Genomic DNA, 23,239 nt, shown 5'->3' on the forward strand with positions numbered 1-23,239 from the left:
ACTCTTAATATGTAACTTGGAAGTTTATTATGCGGTGTGCATCGTATTGTAACATACATATAGTATCTATTATTTTTGAATCGTATACGTTATGCGATTGAAAAGTCTGTTCATTTTGTCAAATTACCTCTCTTATTTATTTTGTTGCACATTGTGTTTTATCGACCGATTTGAAAATAATACAAAAACATGTCCATTCTATCTTTGCCCGAAACTAAAGGACATTTCGAGATAGTAGACTGTACGGGTAAGTTGCATGAACTAAGAGAAACTGAAAACAAAATAAACAACCAAAAACAAAAACAAAAACCAAAAACCAACCAGTAAACAATTCATATAAAAAAACTATCAAGATTAAAACTTAAATAAACTTCAATCTGAAGCGTTTCGCTCTATTTAAACGTAGCTCGTTTTTTGCCGTATTATTAGTTCACTCTAAAGCAACTTTATTGTACATTTTAATCAATATAACAAAAACCAAAAAACAAAAAAAAAACTAAATAAAATATATATAAACAAAATGGAATTCGATGAAAACTTGCGCTCAAAGTTTCATACTTTTTCTGGCATGTCTGCTTAACTTTGCCTGTACTACTCGTTACTTTGTTACAATTACGATTACGATTACGATTACAAATTATAAAATCAATAAACAGCTGGCTACAGTTGTGATAACTACTATTTAATTACTACCAGTTCATATTTAGCAATTTAAATATCAATTATTCAACTATTTAATATGAATTTAAATACTGTACTCTTCTACTTATTTAAATGTCATATTTCATTATCAAATGTTTTGTAACTTTCTCTTTGTCTATCTCTCTCATATCACCTCTGTTATAAAAACGAATTCAATTTCAATTTCTTACTCATGCAGCGCCCTTACATATCAACAATCCCGTCTTTCTTCTCTCTCGCTCTCTCTCTCTCTCTCTCTGTTCATTGTTCATTCCAAATAAATTGGTTAGTTTAAAGCACCAAAAATGTTCAGTGTTAAGCCAAACTCACAATGCACAACAACAACAACTACTATCACAACAGACTAACACACACACAGACACAAAATACATATACAAAACACACACTGATTATGTTGCTTGTCCATTTAGTGGGGACAGTGACAGTGGCATCGACAACAACACCACCACCACCAACACCTCCTCCACCAACGACAACGGTAACGGTAACGGCAACAACAGCACCTCCACAGAGGACATTGAGATATCGCAATGTGATTCGAATGCAACTCGACCCAAAAAGCAGTAAAGTGCAATGCATTTGAGTGGCACCTGCTGATGCTGATGCTGATGCCGTTGCTGATGCTGATGCTATTGCAACTGCCATGGCAGTTGGCCAGTTTAATTGCCAATTCAATGTGGAGACAGTTGCAATCTCTTCTCAGTCGGAAATCTCTTTCTGCTGCAATTTCATGAAACTTTTCGGATTGAAATTGATGGGGAAAAAGTATTTGTTGCCTGCACTTGCGATTCAATATTATTATTTACTTTTAATTTATTGTCAACTTAATTATATTTGTAAGTTATAATTCACATTGTTGTTTCATCTGTCAATAATAAAGTTATGTTTTCCTTCACATTCACATTCACTTTTAATTTTATTTATTACTTTGTTTTGTTTTAGCCGCGCTTAATAACTTCCAAGCCAGTTAAACTTAAGCTCTTAGCTCTTTCAGCTCAGGTAAACACTCAACTAAAACACACAGACACACACACACACACAACGTTTAACCCCCCCTTTGAATGCCCTCAACGTCCGCCCCTCGTGTGCGCGTATTTGTGTTCAGTCAAGTCTCGAAATTGCTGTCATTAGTTTGCAAAAATTAAATTTAAAATACGTTTACACTTAAAACATAATCGTAGAGTGTGCGAATTTCAGGAGTATGCTAAACTGCACAAATAGCTTGGAGCCACAAAGTATGAATTCTGGCATCGAGCATGCCGCATTGATGGTATCTGAGGAGAAGACCCAACATGACTCACGTAAGAATCAATAATACACGCAAATAAAAAAAACCAAAAGCAAAACAAAAATCCAATACAAAAAACATAAAAAATAATATTAGCAACTAACTACAAACAAAATCCCAACTTATGCTCTTAATTTTACGAAACTATTATTTGTTGTGCAAATTGCTCGTTCAGTCGAATATAAAACACACCACACACACACACACACACACACCCCACAAAAACAAATACGAAAACAGTATTTACCTATCCTACATATAATAATACTTACAATAACAATCACACGCATTTAACAAAATGCAGAACACAAAATGACCTCTAGGTAAACAGAGCAGACGTTTAGCTTGACCAGCAACTACATCTAAACGAACTTAAATATACTTGTACAACACACACATATACACACACACACATGTATATAACAGTTCTACTGCAGTTATTGTACACATGTTCAACATGTCGCATTATTAATTTTTTGCGTCCCCTTTGTGTATGCATTGCGTATACGACATGTTCTACTCCAACACACACTCACACTCAGACATGGTGAAATTATCAAAAATAATACACAAAATTACGCATAATCATATACTTTTTATGAGTAATTAGCAAACATTTCTCTTATATGTTTGTTTTTAATTTGCCAAACAATATTTTTACTAACATCCAAACCATGTCAAGCCATTTATTTATCTGTACTCCATATGGAATTGTTGCATGTCTGTAAATATATCTAGAACATTATTTGTCTCATATTAATTTATAGTTTAATTGTTATAAATATTTGTCTACAGAATTTAGTTCAATTAAAGCTAGCTAGAAATGAAATGCAATTGTTTATTTAGTAGCGAATACGAAATTCGATTTCCGAATGGAAATTCACTTGACTAAATGGTTTTTTGGGTGACCAAACAGTTTACAATTGAAATTGTAATTAAATTAAACAATTGCAATTGCTATATTAAGTGTCTATTTATTTGCCGCTTGTTATTCGTAAATAGTAGAAATTTAATGTTTAACTACTAATATTATTCGTATAACTTTGTATATTTGTATATTTTGGAAGACTATATAAATTAAATGATATTCATATTCTTTATTTTCATTTGAACAATTCGAATTGTATTGAATTTTGAATGTGCATTAATCGAAACCACAAACCAAAAAAAAAAAAAAAAAACTATAAATCAACAATTCAATTACATTGGTCAATAACCATATTGGGAACCAATCAAATCATCAAATGGATCTATACACAACAACAACAACAACAACTACAACATCATCAATAACAACAACAACTACCACACAAATAATAATAACCATATCTGCTGTATGTAACCAATTGAGAATTGTATCTGACATATTGGCGACAATCTGAAAAATGCATGAACATCAAAAAAAATTTGGAAACAAAAAACTTGCTTGTGAAATATATATGATACTAAAGTGTTTGGTACGACTTCGTTCTCGTTGACGGTTGAAGGCATGGGTCCATATCCGTTAAGCGATAGCACCAATCTCTTGGGTCCAACGTCAACAAGTTATATGAGCGGCGGAGTCGGCGTGGCCGGCTCCTCCTCGGCTTGCTACACAAACTACGGTACAAATATACAAACGCCAGTTCCTAATCGCAAATGCTACTACAATGAGTCTGACTATGGCCGAGATGATAACTTTCGCCGGCACTCGGCGCACGGAAGAATGTCATGTAGGTGAACAAAACAAAACTAAAACTACAACAACAATAAGTCGTATTCTTTAAACGTAAACGTAAACGTATTCGTATCTGTCTGTATTCGTACTTGATACCACTTCTACTAAGACTAAGAGCCACTAAAAACCACATATTCACAGCCCTCCACGCCATAAACCACGCAAGTGTGGGGCGCCCACAAGCCAATGCCACAAAAGCATTTACATGAAAATGCCGCGCGTGCCGCTTGGAAAAATACCGTTAACACAATTGCACCACGCTCGTCAATAAACTAAATACTCGTAACTAAGTCACACACTCTCTCTCTATGCTAGTCTAAGCCCTGTCAAATACAATAATAAAACTACAATGCAATAAAATAACGAACTGCAGACGGTTCTCTTAAATGTTGACAATTGTAGCTCTTTTCAACAACTGCTTTCAATAAGTATATTATGGTTTATATGTTTCTTTATTTATCTGTTCGTTTGTTTGTTTTCTTTTATAGTACGCAAGTGAACGCGAACTTGGGACCAACTTGAGTAACCAAAAAGAATCAATGAATTGGCTAAGTAAACAAGATCTGAAAATCAACTCAATCAAATCGACACTTTAAATATACACTACACACAACGAGTGCCAATAATGTGCCTAAAAGTACACGAATCAAACTAAAGTCATCGGGTTTAACATTGACATCAATATTTCCATTCAAAAATATCATTTCACACCGCAAACTTTCTAAGCAATTTTGTTGAAATTTCATTGCATACTTTTAGGTACCGCTTTAAATTGCGAGCGGAACTCTGAATAATTTTCTGTTGCATACTTTTTGGATGCAGGCAAAATTGCTAAGAAAGTGCATTTTGAAACGCTTTATCGAATCATTTGTCATTCTTCATATAATTTACATAAAACTAATTCATTTGTTTCAGTTCTTATAGGCTGCATGACTTTCGCTAGAATATAACGAATGTAGCAACTATGCGCATGCGTATTAGTGGCATGTATTTATTGCATGCACTGTTTTAACCACTTAATGAACAAAACTAAATCCAGCCAAGAAAACTAACTAACTTTAAATCAAAATGAAAATCCACAAAAACTCACACCCACGCAAAAAAAAACGCTTAATTTGATGGCTCTATTAATTGGTATATATTATTTTCGATTTTTTTTTTTTGTTTTGTGTTTTTGGCGCAATTTTTGATACGCTTCTTGTAGCTGCATCCGAGCGATTTTTAGACGGCGGCCGAAGTACACACCAGGGCCGGAGCGCTGCCTCTGTGCCCCATCACCTTCGTCAGCAAGCACCTGTTTGCCAGAACAGCGGGCCTTGACTGAGGAACGCCTCACCTCCTGAAACTGCCAGTGTACATTCAACGAGTCGCGCTGAGGAGCAACAACAGCAGCAGCAGCAACAGCAACCGCAACATGAACAACAGTGCTCGTCCTCCTCTCAGCATCAGCATCAACCCTGTTACACCACACACGAATACGTACATTGTAGCTATGAGAAGGAAATCGTATGTGATCAGGCACCGCTGCCATCGCACACACAACAACACAAGCATGAGCAGTCCCAGGAGGCGGTAGCCATCATTTCCCACTGCCATCAGACGCAACAACAGCAGCAGCAGCAGCAGCCGCAGCAGTCGTCGCAGTCGCAACGCAAGCACAGCCACAGTCACAGTCCGCACCACAGTCGCCACACTTCACCGCACAGTCATCACTCGCATCTGGGTCAGGGTCAAAGTCAGAGTCAATCACAATCACAATCGCAATCCCAATCTCAGTCGCACTCTCATCATCATCACTATCGCCGTCGACGACGGCAGCACAGTGTCGCTGCTGTCGGTGGCAGCGGCAGCTTGCCAGGCGCCCACACCCAACACTCCACCTCAGGAGGCGGTGGCCACCACAGCGCACGTCACGTGTGCAGCAGTCGACGTCATCGCTCGGTCACCGATGTGTCCTGCAACTCGATCAACGCCTGCCAGGATGCAGCGTGTGCCGATCGCGAGGTCCAGGAGATAATGGTGCGCAAGTCCTGCTGCAGTGCCTCACGCACTGAGCTGGCCCAATACTTTGCCGAGGATCTCTATGGCGCATCCTCACGTCGTCCCAGCTCGTGTTGCACCAGTTCCGATTATTGCTATCAAACGGACTCCACCAGTCTGTACGGTTCACGCTCCTCGCTCAGTCGCAACAACTCGATCAAGTCCGCCTCGGCTGCCATGCGCAAGCAGCAGCGTCTCCAAGCTCGCCAACCCAGCTACACTTCCATCTCGTTGCGTGGCCTCAACGCCAGTCGACCCAACAGTCAGCTGGGCTCGTTGACTTCCATCTTCGATCGTGCCAAGCAGATTGCCGACGACAGCAAGTACCCCGAGCAGCAGGACGCGGCTCGTCAATCGGCCATGACGCCTTCCCGTGGCTCCACGCTGGAGCGTCACAGCTCCAAGGGAGCTCTGAGCAACGAGCTGCCCGAGTACGCTTGTTCCCCATCGCCCATTCGCTGGAGTTTCCTCGCCGACGGAAAGTCCCCGACGGAGTTCGAGCTGGAGGGCGCTGTGGGAGGCAACACGGATACAGCACAGGCTAGCTCAGCTGCTGTCGAGGATAAGCTGGATGCGTGGCATGTGCCCGAGCCGGAAGTGAAGCCGTGTCGCAAGCGGACAAGCAGCTGGAAGAGTTCGCTGTACGATGAGGGACCGAGCACTTCGGCAGCGGCTGCGGCACGCAAACGACGTGGCAGCAACTATCATTGCGAGTTCGAGGAGTCGACGACGGTGCTGTTCCATCAGGATCAGGAGGGGGAGACGTACAACAATTGCTGCAACAACTACATACAGTGCAACACGTATCTGGATCAGGATCTGCAGATAACCAGCGAGGATATTCATCAGTATTTGTCGAAGGGAAATCCGACAGTGGGCGATGTGCTCAACAATTCAAAGAACTATCCGTTTCAGCCAAGCAATGCACTCGAATTCCAGTACAAGAACAACTTTCAGCAGGGCAACAACAATGCCAACAACAACACAAACACCACCAACACCGCCTCGAGCGATGCGGGGGAATGCTTTCAACGCTACGAGCGCAGTTATCACAACAGCGCCTCCAGCAAGGAGACGAATTTGAATCAAAATGCCAGTGGCCAGGCGGCAACAACAGAGCCGATGTCTCCCAGCAACATTAACCTGTCGAGCAGCAGCAACAACATCAATATCGTGTTCAGCAGCAGCAGCCAGGAGCGCAATGCCAACGAGGTGAAGTTCATCAACAATCGCAGCGGAGGCGCAGACAGAGAGCGAGAGCGAGGTGTTGGCGAGGTGACGGACTCCTCGACGATGGTCAGCTCGGAGGCGCATCATGCCGGATACTTGCCTTACACGTATCCCAGCTATGATTATACCAACATGTCGGGCAACTCGCACTTTGAGAAGCCGCTGGGCATCGATGAGTTGCCTAAGGAATTCGCTGGCGCCCATTTGGATGGCGGAGGTTCGACGACCAGCGAGCACTCGTCATCGCTGCACTTTGATTCCTTCGATGCGGCATCGGAGCACAATCTGTTGTCGCAACCGATGTCGCCGGGTTCGCCTGGCTCCGTTTCGGTCTCGGTGAATCCTGCTGGCGATGGTTATATGCATCTGCATCACTCGCATCTCGAGCATCCTCATCAGCAGCAGCATTATCATGGCTCGCAGTACTCGCACAGCTATTCACAGCACGCTCATCATGCCCATCACAGCACCAACACAACTTGCACCAACAGCACGTGCACCTATGCTTATGGCCCCCACACGCCCCACGACCTGGCCGAGGAGCAATTCCGGCTGGGGAATGCTTTGAAGAAGGTGCGCAAGCGTGCACGCAAATACACCGATTTTCTGCGCAAGAAGTGAAGAGCGGGACACGTGAGACCTCCTTGCTGATAACCTCCTCCTTCCACCCCCTTCGTCCCTCTAGATTCGCCATACTTTGGTCGCAAGTATGTCGTCGTCTCGAAGTCGCAGCCGCGTCGCTCGCAAAGCCTGGACGAGGATTAGCTGTGGATAATTGTGGATTGTGGATGGAACAACAACAACAACAACAACATAAGAAAGATCAACATCAGCATTTTTATCGCACACTTTTCAAAAAGCAATAACTAAACATTTTTCATCAAAAACAAAAATCACTTCGAACGAAATTAATTAATTTAAATTTATACACTGCCAAAAAGACGAAGACGAAGTTTAGATGTTTGAAATTTATTAATATTTATTTGTGGTAGGCCAAATTGTTAAGTGCGATGGACACACATAAGAACACACTCACACATACTGTTTCACATGCGGCAGCCAGCTACAAAAATACAAGAAACAACAAGATGAACAAGACGATGAACAACAACAACAACAACCACAACAACGACTATTTTAAAAGAATTACTAAGCTAACAGTGCGTATACATGATAAGTATGAACATTTGTATATTCAACTTAATGATTAAGTACAGGTTTTGAATTTGCATATTTAAATTACGAATACGAAAAAGAAAAAGAAAAGAAAAAGGCAAATGCAAATAATAATGCACAACTACCCAAGAAAACATAACATAGTTATTAAAATTAAACAATAAATTTAAATAGAACTATTTGTAAGAGATCGCCGGAGAGAGATCGAAGCAGCGCTACAAGATTTAGAGTTTCAGCAACTGCAGCATAGACAACAACCAGAAAACAGAAAATATTAACAGTTAATTGATAAATTAAACCAAATAAAAAGTAAACCAATGGCAAAAGAACATTTAAGAGCAACAACAACAAGATGAAGAAGAACAACAACAACAACTGTAGCTGACACATAAAATGCAAAAGTTATTGAGCATTCCACTTAATCAGTAAGTAAGCTAAACTAAGCTACAAATTTAATAATATTATAGGTATATAGGAAGGTGATTTTTTGTTAGTTATATTTACTGTTTTATATGCGCATTTTTATGGTTGAAGTTGAACAAGTTTCTTCAGGGACTGCTTGCAATTTATGTATAAGCAATAAGCCGTTTTGCTCAAAAAGATAATCTCTTTTGTGTTTTGTGTTCTTTGATTCCCAATTTCCAATTTCATTTAATCTCGTTTCGAAATTTGAATACTTTCATTGCTTTTCCGTTTCATGGTAAACTGTCTTTCTTTCTCGAGATTCAAAGCTAATAATCATTTGAATTGCATTGATCCCAACAACTGTCTTCCAATTGTATTTTATAGTACATCTCTAGTTTCAATTCCTTTGAAGAAAAACCACAAAAGAACAAAACAAAAAGAAAAATTAAATCACACAAAAACACTTAAATAGGTAATTTTTAATTTCGATAAATTAATGAATGAATTAAATCAAACGTACCTTGCGTGACAAAAACAAAAAACAAATAACATTGAATAAATATTAGTAAGGCAAAAAATGAGACGAACAACTGTAAATAATTGCTGTTAATTAAAGATTAAATTAATTACATTTAATGAAACTTAATATAATTTGTAGTTATTAGCTGAAAAATCATTAAAATAGTAAACCGGAATAATAAATATAAATGCACTGCCAAAAAAAGGTTTTATGTAAAACAACAACAACAACAACAAAATAGATTGAACAAACCGACGATGAAGAATCTAAGAAAAGCAAAAAAAAACTAAAAAAAAAAAAAGCGAATTCAAAAAGAAAAAAAAAACTTTAAACAAAATACTGCTGTAAATATAAGAATGAATACATATAGAAAATCATAGACATTTTTTAATGGCACATTAATTAACGAGGAGCATGCAATTTGCAGATTTTTTACATTATTTTAATGAAATAAGTAACAACAATAATGAGTTAAATACAAATTCTTAAAACCAAAAAACCAAAATATATATTAAAAAAAGAAAAGAAAAACAAAAGAAAGCCACGCGGCAGCGATTTTGTAACAAAATAAAAAGATAAAATGTTAACATTGCATAAAGTTTAAAATAATAAAATAATTGAATTGAATTGACGAACGCAAAAAAAAACAATAGAAGCGCAAAATGGACTACGAAAACGATGTTAACTGGTTGTGAGTTTGATCTGATACGACACCTGAGATACTTTTGCAGATTGCAGATAGAAGATTGCGAAAGTATCTGAGATGCATATCATTTGAGCCGAACTAGTCTAATGTTGTGTGCATTATTCTAAATGTAAATAATGAGGAAATCAACTAAGTTAATTAACGCCCATTAACAAGTTAATATACACACACAAACCAAACACACACAAGCAAAGAAAGAAAGAAAGAATTAACTATGCAATTTAACGAGAATCGTTCATAAAACAACAATAAAAGCTAATGAAATACAATTTTAATGTTCACAGAATACAACAAAATAATACACATTAAACTAATAAACAACAAAAAAAAACAAAAACCAAAACAAAACGATTTACGATAATCATACACACAGTTGAATGCAATGAAAAACAAAAAACTAACAGCAACAATTAGACAAAAAAGCGAAAGAAAAAAAAAGGAAATGTGAGAACCGTTTGAATTATATAGCAGAATTAATACAATTACAATCGATCCATAGACGAAGTTAGTAAAATGCAAACGATTTTCCCTTTTTCAAAGCGGTTTGATTTTTACAATTTTTTTAAGTAATTTGTTATATGATTTAACAAATTCCAAAACAAAAGGCACACAGAACAACAACAACAAACAACCAATTAACAAAAATAAGTTCTAGCATTTGTCATAACAATATATAGTTGTGTACATAACTAGTTAAAATTATGCATAAAAGAGCAGTTATCTTAAGTATATAAATACATATAAAGGTGAATTACACACACACATACACACACCAACACTGACACAACAACAAACACACACACAATATATTAGTGCGAATATGAGTTTGCGTTAGTTAAAGACGGATAACAAAAAAAAAAAAAAATGGCAATGAAAATAATAATTAATAATGATATACAACAATAAACTTGGACTTAGATATATAATTATGAATTTAAATTATTTTTAGCAAAAGATAAAAAACCCAAAAAACAAAAAACAAAAAACAAAAAGAAAATACATAAATGACGACAACTCTAAAAACCACTTGAAAGCAAATATAAAAAAGAGAAGAAAAACTTATTGAAATTAAATTGATGAATTAAGTAAAATAATTGCTCAATTTAGCAAAGAGTATAAATAAAGAATTATACGTTAAGTAATAATTTCAAAAAACCACAAAGTCTTATTCTTTAAAAGGGGGAAGGGAATGGGATTGGTCCTTAATTTCATATGGCATGCTTTTAATATATACTTAAACTACAAAATTCTAAAGACAAAAAAAGCTATGCTAATTGTTTTTAAAAGGGGATGGATTAGGATTGGACCTAAAATGCATATGCCATGTTTAACTGAAAGAAACAAGTAAGAAAGCTACAGTCGAGTGTACTCGACTGTGAGATACCCGCTACCCATTTTGAATAAAAGAAATATATTTTGCGGGATTTTTCTCAAAATATACCGATTATACTGCAAAAATACTAAAAATATACCAAATGGTATATTTGGTGTATCGATATAGGACCGCATTCAAAAGATACCATAGACGGCACAATATAGCAGATTGTCAGCCAAAGCAACTAAGACCCCTAGTAAGTAGGCGTTTTTGCCCATACAAAAGTATTTCTTTAATAACGACGATTTTTTTCTGATCGCAACCAAATTTTCAGGAATCATAACTACTATAGTAATTACTGTATATACCAAAATTCGCAACTCTAGATTTAAAATTAGCAAATGCTGTCGAAAAAAAATTATAGCTCTATCTCTTATAGTCTCTGAGATCTAGGTGTTCATACGGACAGACGGACATGACATGATCGTCTCGTTGATCAAGAATATATATACTTTATAGGGTCGGAGATGCCTCCTTCTACCTGTTACATACATTTCCTGCCGGCACAAAGTTATAATACCCTTCTACCCTATGGGTAGCGGGTATAAATATGCTAATTGTTTCTTTTTAAAAAGGGGATAGTTTGGGATTGATATGCTTAAACAAAAATATTAAATCCACAGTCGAGTATTCTTGACTATCAGACCAAAGGCTGTATTTGGTATATAACATAGATAAAATACTTTATTCTACTAAAATAGTTCTAATAAAGTACTGATAAAGTTCTAAATAAAGTACTACACTCTACTAAATAAAGTACTACAATATACTAAATATACCATATATTACAAAATATACCAGATTGCCAGCTAAAGCAAATAAGACACGATTGCAGTAAGCATCTTTTGGTGTGTCTGAGATACAGTGTTACATAAGGACAGACAGACAGATTGCAGACACAAAATTATAATACCCTTTTTCCCTATAGGTATAAAAGGATGTTTTCAGTGCTATGCTTATAATATATAACGTTGAAAACTATGATAATTTTAAGGACGTTTTCAGTGTTTTGACGGAAACGAGAATTTCCGATAGGTTTATCGATGTGTCGCTGGTGTCATCGCCACTCCCATAGTGTTTGAAGCATAGTTTTCCGCCACCAGCTTCCATTTGAGCACTGCGCATGTCCGCGAGATGTCAAAAATGCGCCACTCAACAGTTCCGCCTAGTTCTTCCTGAAGTGTATATATATACTTGGATGGAGTGGACGAAGCGAAGCGAAGGAAAACTTGATCAACAAAATGAAAATTTAAATAATAAATACGAGTAGAATGTTGACTGCATTGCGTCGCAAATTTCGCCTTGGAATGCAGCGAACAGTTCTCATTGCCGTGCTGCTGGGGGTTGGCCTCTTCAGCTATGCCTTCCTCAATCTATCCTTCTGCTTCAAACTCATGTCCCACAGAAGTCTCACGCACATGGTGAGTACCAAAAAAAGGAAGACGGCCTCTTCAACTAATAATTGATACAATTTGGCATTTCAGTGTCAAAAGTACGAGCATCACGAGTTCAGTGGTTCGCTCTGCGAGGAACTTTGCAGTGCACAGTCAAGCTTTGATAACTTCCAGTGTCCGTTGAATGATATGAAAACTATTTTGTTTACGGCCGAAAAGAATGGCGATATGTACGCGGTGAAGGTAGGTCAGTTAGCATTTAGTTTTCCCGTTGTCATGACTACAATTTCCATAATGTAGCTGGCGAAGCATAATGACGATGACTTGAGCTGGACGAACAGCAAAGGAGAGTCGATCTATCCCAAGATCGAAGAGTTCCATGAGATTGTCAAGCTGCACATTATACTCGCCTACAATGTGACTTTAGATGACAATATGGTAAGTTGATGTTACATCTCTATAATCGAGGGTAATTCATAATGCAACTTGCAGATAAGAGCTTTGGTCAACCAGGAGATAGCTGACAACAATTCACAGCAGATGGTCAGCTTTTGGCGTTTGTTCAAGGACAACAACTATATGATGGGAAAACTGTTCGATGAGGAGTCCTTTTTTCCAGCCGTGCTTGGCTCCTGTGGTCCTTACTATGCCACCGAAGGTCTGGAAATAGTGCAGGCTAATCCTAGCATCATACAATATCTGTGAGTAGCGGGAAAGATGTATAAAAGTTCACATTTAACTTTGTAAATTTTAATTCTTAGTGCCTCAAATCGTCAGCAGCGTTTGAAGCACGCTCTGAATATCATGGAATACATGTTTCGCCTCGAGGAGATGAAACCGGAGCCGCTGAGAATGTGTAAAATACAAGTGAGCCGCTTCGGCATGACGCCCGATCGACGTCTCAAGTATCAGACTGCAGAGCACGTGTATGTGGAGAGTCAACTGGACAAGCGGATGTCCAATGGCGCCAAGTGTCACAGCAACCAGGAGTGCAACTTCCACTCGTGCCGCGGACTCTGCGATGCGGAGCGACAAACCTGCACACATATCCAGCAGAACAACAACTTTCAGATATTCTGCGAGCACGTTCTCGTTGGAAGTGGCACCTTTCAACCAGGACTCCTGAGTGGCATTCGCATGCCTCGTTCACTTCAGAAGCTGGTGAAGATGTGCGTGCAACCGCCGAAGGAGCATCAGGTGCCTGATCGTCGCCAGGCACCCAATCTGCAGCTGGCTTTGCGACTCTACAATGAGCTGAAGCAACTGCTTCAGGCAGTCATAACAGCTTCTGGAGCCGATGTCGAAGTGGAGAACGAGGCTCCGCGTCTCCGGCAACGAGGAGGAGGAGGAGCTTAACTCGCTGAAGACTCAGATACAGTTTCAGATACAGATACATTTCCTGCTGATGGCTTGCTCAACTCAATTGGTAGCATTTTTACAGAAATTAGTTTTAATTAAAAAAGATTTGTAGAATTAACATAAAGAAAAAGGTTTTTTAATACATGATAAAGCGGCTTTTCAATTGTTCATTTCGTTCGTGTCTTTATTTTTGACTTTCCATTCAAAAATTGTTCATTGAATTTGCAACAATTTGTGGCATGCCTTTCTGATCTTTTGCAACTTATTTCGAAATTTCATTGAAAATCAATCAATTTTGAGCGTTAAAACTTGAATTAAAATTTTGCTTTGTCTTTGAATGTGCCCAAAGTAAGTGTATTCCAAAAGAGTTACATAAAAGTGTTGATTAGCTTTTATCACATTGACATTTTAAGTTGTTGTTTACTTTTTATATGTTTATCGTTTTTATTTATATATATTTTTTTGTTGATTTTATTTTTCTTGTTGTTTGCTTTGTATTTTTGAAAAGTACAGCGTGCACATAACTTATTGTTAGTATATAGTTTAATTAGTTGTTTTCTTTTTTGTTTGTATTAATCTTGTTTTCTGGTTTCACTAATTTCAAATTTTTTTTATTACAATAAGTTAACGTTTTTGTTATGGCTGCGCTGCAAGACTTTTAAGTTCACATACGGCATAACCTATAATTCTTTTTATTTCTTTTTTATATTTTGTGTTGTTTTTTTTTTTAATCTTTTTGCATAGGCAACGTTTGTTAATTATATTAGTTTAGTTCGCTAAGGATCTGCAAACAAAGTTGAAATTGTTTAACTGTGGCAGATTTACAACGAAATTGTTTCGTTCAATTTCGCTTCTCGTGTCTTGATATTAATTTCATTTATTTTATAATATATATATATATTGTTTTTCTTTCTTTGTTTATTACTATTGTTTAGGCCGCTTAGCATAGGTTAATCAATTTTAGCGCTTCTTTAAAGCCATTTCCAATTGTTTATTACAATAATCAAGACGTTCTTTTGAGTAAATTATAAAAAAGAGTAGAAAAATCTAATAGATATCATTATAATTTCTGTTAGTACACGTATTTCGTATTTCGTTTTTGCAAAAAGTGCCCTATGCGCTCAAAAATTATTATATGTTTGTTTCATTCTCGTTAATTTAGTATCATTTCCTTATGTTTTTGTTATCAATTGGTTTTCGATTTTCTTTTTTTTTTTGTTGTTGCTCTTATTTAAAGTACATACATATTGTTTTCAATACAGTTTCTAAAAAAAACATAAATGAAGCGCTAGACTTAAACATAACTCGAAGAAAAAGGAAGCTCGTGCTTCCAAATGGAGGAGAGCGGGGAGAGGTAAATGATTTTAAACATACCGAAAAATAATGAGTTTACTGCCTGTCTAATTGTAAATTTCCAAAATGTCAAAATGTGTTGAGTGTGTGTGTTGGTGTTTATGTGTGTGGATGTGTGTGTGTGATAATTCCTTGTGTATTCAAGCTTATGCCGTTGTCGGCGATGCTGCCGCCGAGGCAGCATTGGTCAAAATGGGCGGATGCGTGGCATTCACTACCCGACCGGGCGTATTGGCATTCTCCAGCGTCTTCGAGAGCTGCAGCTGCATCAGATAATGCTGCTGGGTGGGCTTGTGCAGCGCCAGCTGTGACAAGGCATCGTCGATCGTAAACCATTGACGCTTGCGTCCAATGCTGCGCGAATCCTCCCATTCGTCCAGCTCCTGGGTGACATTCATGACAAACACCTCCGTTCGATGCATGTGATCGTTATTCTGCAAATCAATAGAATATGTAAGTATTGTAAATTCTATAAATTAAATGCAGAGTAATGACTTTAAGTGCATGAACAACTTTTACATAAAGAAACGATGCAAATATTAATACTATTTGTTACAAATATCGTTAATTATTATCTTTGAAGTGCAGTTTAATATAAGTGCAGTGCATTTAAGTTTGACAACAAAATACTGTATCTTGTGATAGATATTATTAAATTTATGTGCATTGCATTTAAGTTTAAAGATTTAGAGCCTCGAAACTTTTACTGAATTTATCTTTGACTTGAAGTTTAAGCTAGGTGCAATGCATTTAAGTTTGACAACTAATGAGTATCCAAACTGTATATTGTGATATGTATATATTATTAAATTTATGAGCACTGCATTTAAGCTGAACAATTTAGGGCTTCTAAACTTTTGCTAAATTTATCTTTAACGTGCAGTTTAAGATAAGTGCAGTGCATTTAAGTTTAACAACTAAAGAGTACGCAAACTGTATCTCGTGATAGATATTATTAAGTTTATGTGCACTGCATTTAAGATGAAAAATTTAGGGCTTCTAACTTTTGCTGAATTTATTCTTGACGTGCAGTTTAAGATAGGTGCAGTGCATTTAAGTTTGACAACAAAAGACTGTATCTATTGATAGTTATTATTATATGTTTGTGCACTGCATTTAAGATGAATGATTTGGAGCTTCTAAACAGCATTTAAATGCACTTTTTGAATTGATCTTGGTTGTGCAATGAAGTGTAGCTGCAATTATCGACATTATTCGGTTTATTGACGCACCTCGAAGACACCCAAACAGCGTCCCAGGCTGCCAACGACGCCCGCTTCCTCAAGCACCTCGCGCACAGCGGTTACTGGAGGTTCCTCTTCCGGCTCGACACCTCCGCCCGGCACAATCCACAGTTCTGGACGGCGCGAAGAAGTCACCAGGAGCACCTGCAACAAATTTATGATTAATAACGATATCAAGTATATATAGAAAACATTGCTTACCTCTGCTTCGTTCTCGGCGCGTACACAAATGCAGGCTGCGCGTCTCCTGAAGCCATCCTTATCATAGATGCGCGTTGAGTTGGGCTTCTCCTTGACCATCTAGAAAACATAATCACAAGTGAGTTAGGTAGGAAATTAATAGTTCGTTTATTCCCCAATAACAATATAACCAAAGAAACAAAAATAAAATTGGCGATAACGCTCGGGTTATAATTCTTTTTGGTTTTTGTTGTTTATCATTTCGTTTTGCTGTCGCGTTTAATTTGAATGTGCGCGCACATGAGAATCGTGATTCCGTCTTATCAGACAAACGATTGAGAGGCCGCCGGCAAAAAATGCAGCGCCGGCTTATCAACAACAATATATTATGCATACGTATAAGTATGTGTGTGTGTGTGTGTTTGCCGGGTACCGTTTGCCTTTTTGTGAATTAGCCGTGTCATGAATGATCGAAACCATTTTCGCAATCAACATCTGTGACTTACCTTTGAGTCTTGTAAGTACGACGGCAATGAACGTTGATAGCCAACTGCTTAGGCACTTTATACAGAGAGACAGCGGCTCTCTCTCTCACACACGCTCTCACACGCTCGCCCTTGCTCGTTCTCTCGCTTAGTTGTCTCTGCTGCTCTCCCGCTTGCTCTCGCACACTCTCCCTGCAACAAGTGTGCGTGTGGCTGTGTGTGCTGTAGTTGTATTGTGTCTTGCGTGTAGTTGTTGTTGTTGTCTTATTGCGCTATGACAGCTGCACTGGGAGCCGGTCGCTTGGTCTCGTGCCGCTTTTGCAGGTGCTTTTTGCTTTTTTCGCTGCTGCTGCGTCACAGCTACAATTTGTATTTGTATTTGTGTGTTGTCGTTGTCGTATGTACGTGTGTGTGTGTGTAAGTGTTGTTGTTGCTGTTGGTATTTGTTGTTGGTGAAGTAGTAACGAAAAAAGAACTGCGCGTCGGATGGTTGAGAAAATAAAAAAGAAAGAGATGTGGGGAAAGCGAGAACAGAGAGAAAACTTGTTGAAATTAAAACGAGTACAAGAATGAAGAGGAAATAAAGCGCAGACAGGGCAGAATTATTTAACTACTTTGCAGTGGGTGCATGTTGTTTTTGTTTTTTGTTTTTTTTTTTTGTGTTTTGTTGTTGTTTGTTCCTTTTTTGTGGGTTACTCGTCTGGGTGTATTTGTATTGTGAGTGTTGTAGGTGTTTTAGTTGCGTAGGTGTCTTGCTGCTGCTGTGTCGCAGCAGTTGATGTCTTGTTTGTTTGCTTGTTGTTGTGTGTCGCTTTGCCGGACACAATTTGTTGCAATTGACGCGAGACCGACGCACAGCTGCTGGGCCTTATCTGAGAACGAAACATGCGTTTTCCATTTCGCTCGCTCGCTCCACCGCAACACACAACACACGCCCCGTTATTGCTGCAACAGTGCAACTGAGAAACTGCAACACGCCCAAAACACAACACACGCGTCGCACGCCTTAGAAGCCGAAATGATTTGGCGCCGTTAACGCTTTTCAGCTGCGAGTCCACGTTAAAAATGTACAATTTTAACGAATTTCACGAATGTTGCATCGGCGAATGGCTCTGCAAAGAGGACAGCGAAAAGCAGTGTTACCATTGCGCAATAAATGTAAATGCCCGAAATTACTCAAGTTGGCAGCACTCTACGGTGGTTGGCAACGCGCATTGCCATAGTTCGCTGAGGCACGATGTGTTGTGTGACGCTGCGGATAGATGGCGCTACTTTAGCGCGCATTTAAATATTTTAAGTATTCAAATAAGACAGTGCTCATACGGGGGATAACTTGATTGGCGAAAGTTAAAGATCAAGACTGACCAGGAAAGTTAAACAAAATTAAAAAGGAATAATTAATTATTTTGTGGTATGTAACAATTATATACATTTACATTTGTTTGATTCGCGTGAACACTTATTTTCTTTAAAGTGCAGAACTGGCTGCGTGAAGTATATAAACGCCAATAGGTGGCGCTGCTGTAGCTGCGGGTTTGGCGCGCATTCAAATTTTTGAATGCAACCTTTAAAATATTAAATAAAATTAATAGAGCAACAACAGTTTTATAAGGTGTAACAAGTAAATGCGATATTAATAAATAATTTGTAATACTAGTCAGCTTTAAGGTCTCCAACTGCTTGCATAAAGTACACAAATGATTTACTGCCAAATACTCGCACGTTACTTGAGCGGCTGCCAACAAAAAAGTGCGTTCAAAGGGGTGGGGATGGGGAGGGGAGGTCACAGTTTATGGCGCTGGGAAATTTGGTTTGCATTTGTTTCAGTTGCTGCCTCTGCGTTTTGCTTGTAAGCTTTTAATGCAACTACTTAGCGCAGGGATTGCGACTCTTGCCAGTGCAAAAAGTACCGAAAGAGAGGCTAGAGAGAGAGAGGGGGGAGGGGTTACTCTCTGTGGCCTTGGCTCGCCTTAAACATTTACTGCCAGCCTTCCGCCTTCCAGCGCCAGTCGCGACACATTGGCTCTCTCTCTCCCTCTCTCTGCTTCGTCCTTCGTCCTTCTCTTCTGTGATCTTGTGGCGCGTTTTTTGCTGCCGTTTGCAAAGCAAATTGCTTATTTCTTAATGCATTGCCATTTCCTTTTGGCTTTCTTAGACATTTTCCACTGTCTTCCTCGCCTCGCCAGCTCCTAAATGAATTATGAGCTTCACTTTTTTCCCTTCTGCATTTCTTTCGGCTGTCGTTCGACGTGACCATGCAGAAGTGTTAAACTGTTTAACACGCGTTTTTCTATAATATTTTGTGCAACTCGCATTTCTTTTGTGGCATTTGATTGGATTTAAATTCACTGTGCAACAAAAGCGACCATGAAAGTTATTAACTTTTTCTCATTTTGTGTTTTGGGGTCATAAATTAACTAGAACGTCGATCGATTGATTTCTGACTATAATGACATTCTTTTTTTTACCCGAGTTTTACTTTGGCCTCTTACTTGCCACGCTTTGTTGCACTTCAATTCAATGTCATAAATCTGCAATAGGCGTCCCTTTGGCTGGCAAACTTTGTCCATTTGATGCGTCGTCCGGCGACCACAAGGAAATCAACTGCAAAAATTTACAATTTCCCAGGGATGCAGCGAAATTGCGTCACAAATCAGGGCTGTAAGAGATGATGAAAGTATATAGATACTTTTATATTAGTTAATCAAAATTTAAATATATCTATTTTTTGTTTTGAATTGTTAAATAAACAGACAGTAAGACTTCAACAGTTGAGTGTGTTCGACATACGAGATAATCTCTGCTCATTTATAATATTATAATTAATACCAAAAAATACTAAAATACATTGAAGATAGTGTTTGGTATATTGATATACTATTATATTCAAAATATACTATAGATTGTACCAAATCTAAAACATTCTCAAATTATATCAAATTAATATACCAAAAAAAAGATAAAATATACTGAATGAAATATTTGGTATATTAATATATCATTATATCAAACATTTCCAAATGAATATACCAAAAATATAAATTTCGACACTTTTTGGTATATTAATATACTATATTGTACATACCTGAAAATGTAATAAGATACATCGAACACAATATTTGGTATACTCATTAATACATCAAATTAATATACCGAAAAGAACTAAAAGAAGAATATGTTTGGTATACTGATATACTATTATATTCAAAATATACCAAATCTAAAACATTCTCAAATTATATCAAATTAATATACCAAAAAAATGATAAAATACTGAATGAAATATTTGGTATATTAATATATCATTATATCGAACATTACCAAATTAATATACCAAAAATATAAATTTCAACACTTTTTTGGTATATTAATATACTGTAATATACATAACTGAAAAGGTGATAAGATATACCGAAGTCTATATTTGGTATATTCATTAATACATCAAATTACTATACCGAAAAGAACTAAAAGAAGAATAAATTTAGTATATTGATATACTATTATATTCAAAATATACCACATATAATACCAAATCTAAAACATTCTCAAAATGTATCAAATTAATATACCAAAAAATGGTAAAATATACTGAATGATATATTTGGTATATCAATATGGCATTATATCGACGATTACCAAATTAATATACCATAAATATAAATTTCAACATTTTTTTGGTATATTAATATACTGTAATTTACATAACTGAAAAGGTAATAAGATAATTATCTTAATGTACCCATTAATACATCAAATTAATATACCGAAAAGAACTAAAAGAAGAATACATTTAGTATATTGATATACTATTATATTCAAAATATACCATAGAGTATATAAAATCTAAAACAAACTTGCTTTGCATGCTGAGCTACATGTTTTTTTTTTTATATTCAAAACTGCTGAAGTTTACAAAATTCAACTGTGAAATACGGTAACGAGATTTTCAAATTTTTGAATAAATATATTGTGACGCCGATTGTTAGAATAAAGTAAATGTTTTACAGTATGATTATTTAAACGAATTATTAAGAATAATAATATTAATTACTGTTATTAGTATTAATAATTTATATTTCAAATTTAGAAGTAAGGACGGGTATTCGGCACACGAAAATGCTTTGCGATTCAAAATTTTTGCGAAATATTGGATTGACCTTTGATAACCTTTCCGAGATTAAAAGACGTAGACCCCGTTTTTAAATTTGTGGCGGCTTAAACTTTGTTTCAGTTTCGCTTTATTTGTTCGTGGTGACAGTTCTGTAGTTAAATATTAAGAGTCAAATATAAATAAATACGTGCCATGAAGTTTCCCCACTTGATGCTCACACTGCTAATCTTCATAGAGAGCAGTCAATCAACTTCGATTCTAGACCAGAATGATATTGACTTGGAGTTTATACATGCATCTAAAGAATTGGTTTCATTTGTGCGCTTGGACATTAAGAAATTAAATAGGAGAACTCGACTTTTCATTGCAGCGGACGTTCGTGATCCAACATCTGAAGAATGTCAAAGAAAAACTTGATCAGATTGAAAAGCTACATTTAACACCATCCGAAAAAAAGTTGTATTATAATTTTGGGGACGGAAGTTATTTAGAAGGTGCAATAGATTGAATTTCATCCGATTTGGATTTAGACTTTTGCGATGATTGTAAGGAAGAAACACTCTTGAACTTAACTAAAAAAGCAGCTCTACTGAAATTTTCGTTATTCATGTATAAAAATGATTTTTATAAGGAACTGCATGAAATTGTTTGTGATTATGATTATTTACTAGTGAAGTGCGCCAGAACACAATTGAACAGATGGACGAAAATATATGAACTTCCATTAAATGCCATGTGCAAAGCTCGACAATCTCCACAGCAATTATTCTACTCCTTTTATAAGGACATCGCTCTAGCCGAACTCAAGGCATATATACTGATTGAGTATGGATTAATGATTCATCGAGTTAGTCGAAATCTTCATTTTTATAAGAGGAGAATGAATTTACTACGCAACTACGATGAACTCACTGAAAGAGCTCTCAAAGCTCTCAGCGATGTTGTGGAAAAAGCCGATCGTGTTTTATTTCGATGTGATCCACCTCTTCAAAAAGGAAATATTACCTCAAATGTGGATGAGCCTCGTTTCTTCAATCTTCGAGAGACCTTATCGGATGTTAAGGTCAACAAAGTGGTGACTGGAGTCAGGTTTGTGAAGAGCAATCGGGTATTTCATTTGCAAATACAACAAGGACAACTCCTGCCCCGTGGTTTCATCAATGCCTCAACCGTGGAGTGGAAGCCAGTGAGTAACTACGACATCGAAGATTTGAATATTCTGGAAGGAGTCGACTATCACGCCTTGAGTAAAAGAATTCATGCTTTAGATTTGGATGAAATAATGAAAACTGATGATAAAACATTTATTGTAACCGGCGTGCGATTCCGAGTTGTGGATGGACATCTCAATCTGCAAGTGCATCTCAGTAAGTTCGATTTCCTAAAAGGTGAATTAGCCAACAGCATTTGGCAGTCGAAGGAAAATACTCACAAGAGAGAACAGATTGTGCTAACCCCGCCTGTAAACAGCTCGCAGCCGTTGTCAAAGGATAACCAATATTCAGAATTCGCCCTCGAGGATAACCCAAAAGAGACAGTTCCTTATATTGATGAACAGGAAGTCGCGTCGGATCCTTCGGTGCCTTTAGCCGGCATCGGCATCTACTATAGAGCTAGTGGCTTCGTGGCTCCCAAAATTATCAGCTACGACCTTCTTACTTATCTTTCGTTGATTACTAATTGAATACTTTTATGTCAACAACTATTTAGAAAAAGAAAATAACTTGAATGAAATATTAAAATATGCTGCTTCTTTTGGGTGTTGAGTTAAATTATAAATAAAGTAAATGGCAAATATTCATAGCTGTTTTTATTTATTTATTATTTATTTTGTTATTTTTATTTTTGTTTTATCATCCTTACCTTTAACAGTAAGAATTTTACTTATAAACTTATAAACAAACAAGTCGGCAAAAATCATATAGAAAGCACTTTAGTATCTATGATTCCT

General features: G+C 37.1%; 3 protein-coding genes across 3 annotated transcripts in view; 2 read left to right on the forward strand and 1 right to left on the reverse strand.

The window, feature by feature from the left end:
* The window catches only part of LOC132788503 (glucose transporter type 1), a 92,778-nt gene extending 82,624 nt beyond the window's left edge, over positions 1 to 10,154 (forward strand). Inside the window, 3 exon segments of the mRNA XM_060795955.1 lie at positions 1,900 to 2,003; positions 3,442 to 3,702; positions 4,912 to 10,154. Of these exon segments, the coding sequence (XP_060651938.1) occupies positions 1,900 to 2,003; positions 3,442 to 3,702; positions 4,912 to 7,598 (3,052 nt within the window). The 3' untranslated portion in view covers positions 7,599 to 10,154.
* A 2,157-nt stretch (positions 10,155 to 12,311) lies between these two features.
* Positions 12,312 to 14,057, forward strand: LOC132789977 (divergent protein kinase domain 1C). The gene is made up of 5 exons (XM_060798355.1): positions 12,312 to 12,580; positions 12,644 to 12,796; positions 12,854 to 12,991; positions 13,046 to 13,254; positions 13,315 to 14,057. Exons 1-5 carry the CDS (start codon positions 12,431 to 12,433, stop codon positions 13,907 to 13,909), a joined length of 1,245 nt encoding a protein of 414 aa, XP_060654338.1. The 5' UTR covers positions 12,312 to 12,430; the 3' UTR covers positions 13,910 to 14,057.
* A 760-nt stretch (positions 14,058 to 14,817) lies between these two features.
* On the reverse strand, positions 14,818 to 18,303 carry LOC132789978 (diphosphoinositol polyphosphate phosphohydrolase 3-alpha). The gene is made up of 4 exons (XM_060798357.1): positions 17,196 to 18,303; positions 16,711 to 16,809; positions 16,498 to 16,653; positions 14,818 to 15,699 (listed from the first exon to the last, which is right to left on the reverse strand). Exons 2-4 carry the CDS (start codon positions 16,807 to 16,809, stop codon positions 15,412 to 15,414), a joined length of 543 nt encoding a protein of 180 aa, XP_060654340.1. The 5' UTR covers positions 17,196 to 18,303; the 3' UTR covers positions 14,818 to 15,411.
* Between the last annotated feature and the right edge of the window lie 4,936 nt (positions 18,304 to 23,239).

The sequence above is a fragment of the Drosophila nasuta genome, chromosome 3 (genome assembly GCF_023558535.2).
Source record: "Drosophila nasuta strain 15112-1781.00 chromosome 3, ASM2355853v1, whole genome shotgun sequence".
NCBI lineage: Eukaryota > Metazoa > Arthropoda > Insecta > Diptera > Drosophilidae > Drosophila > Drosophila nasuta.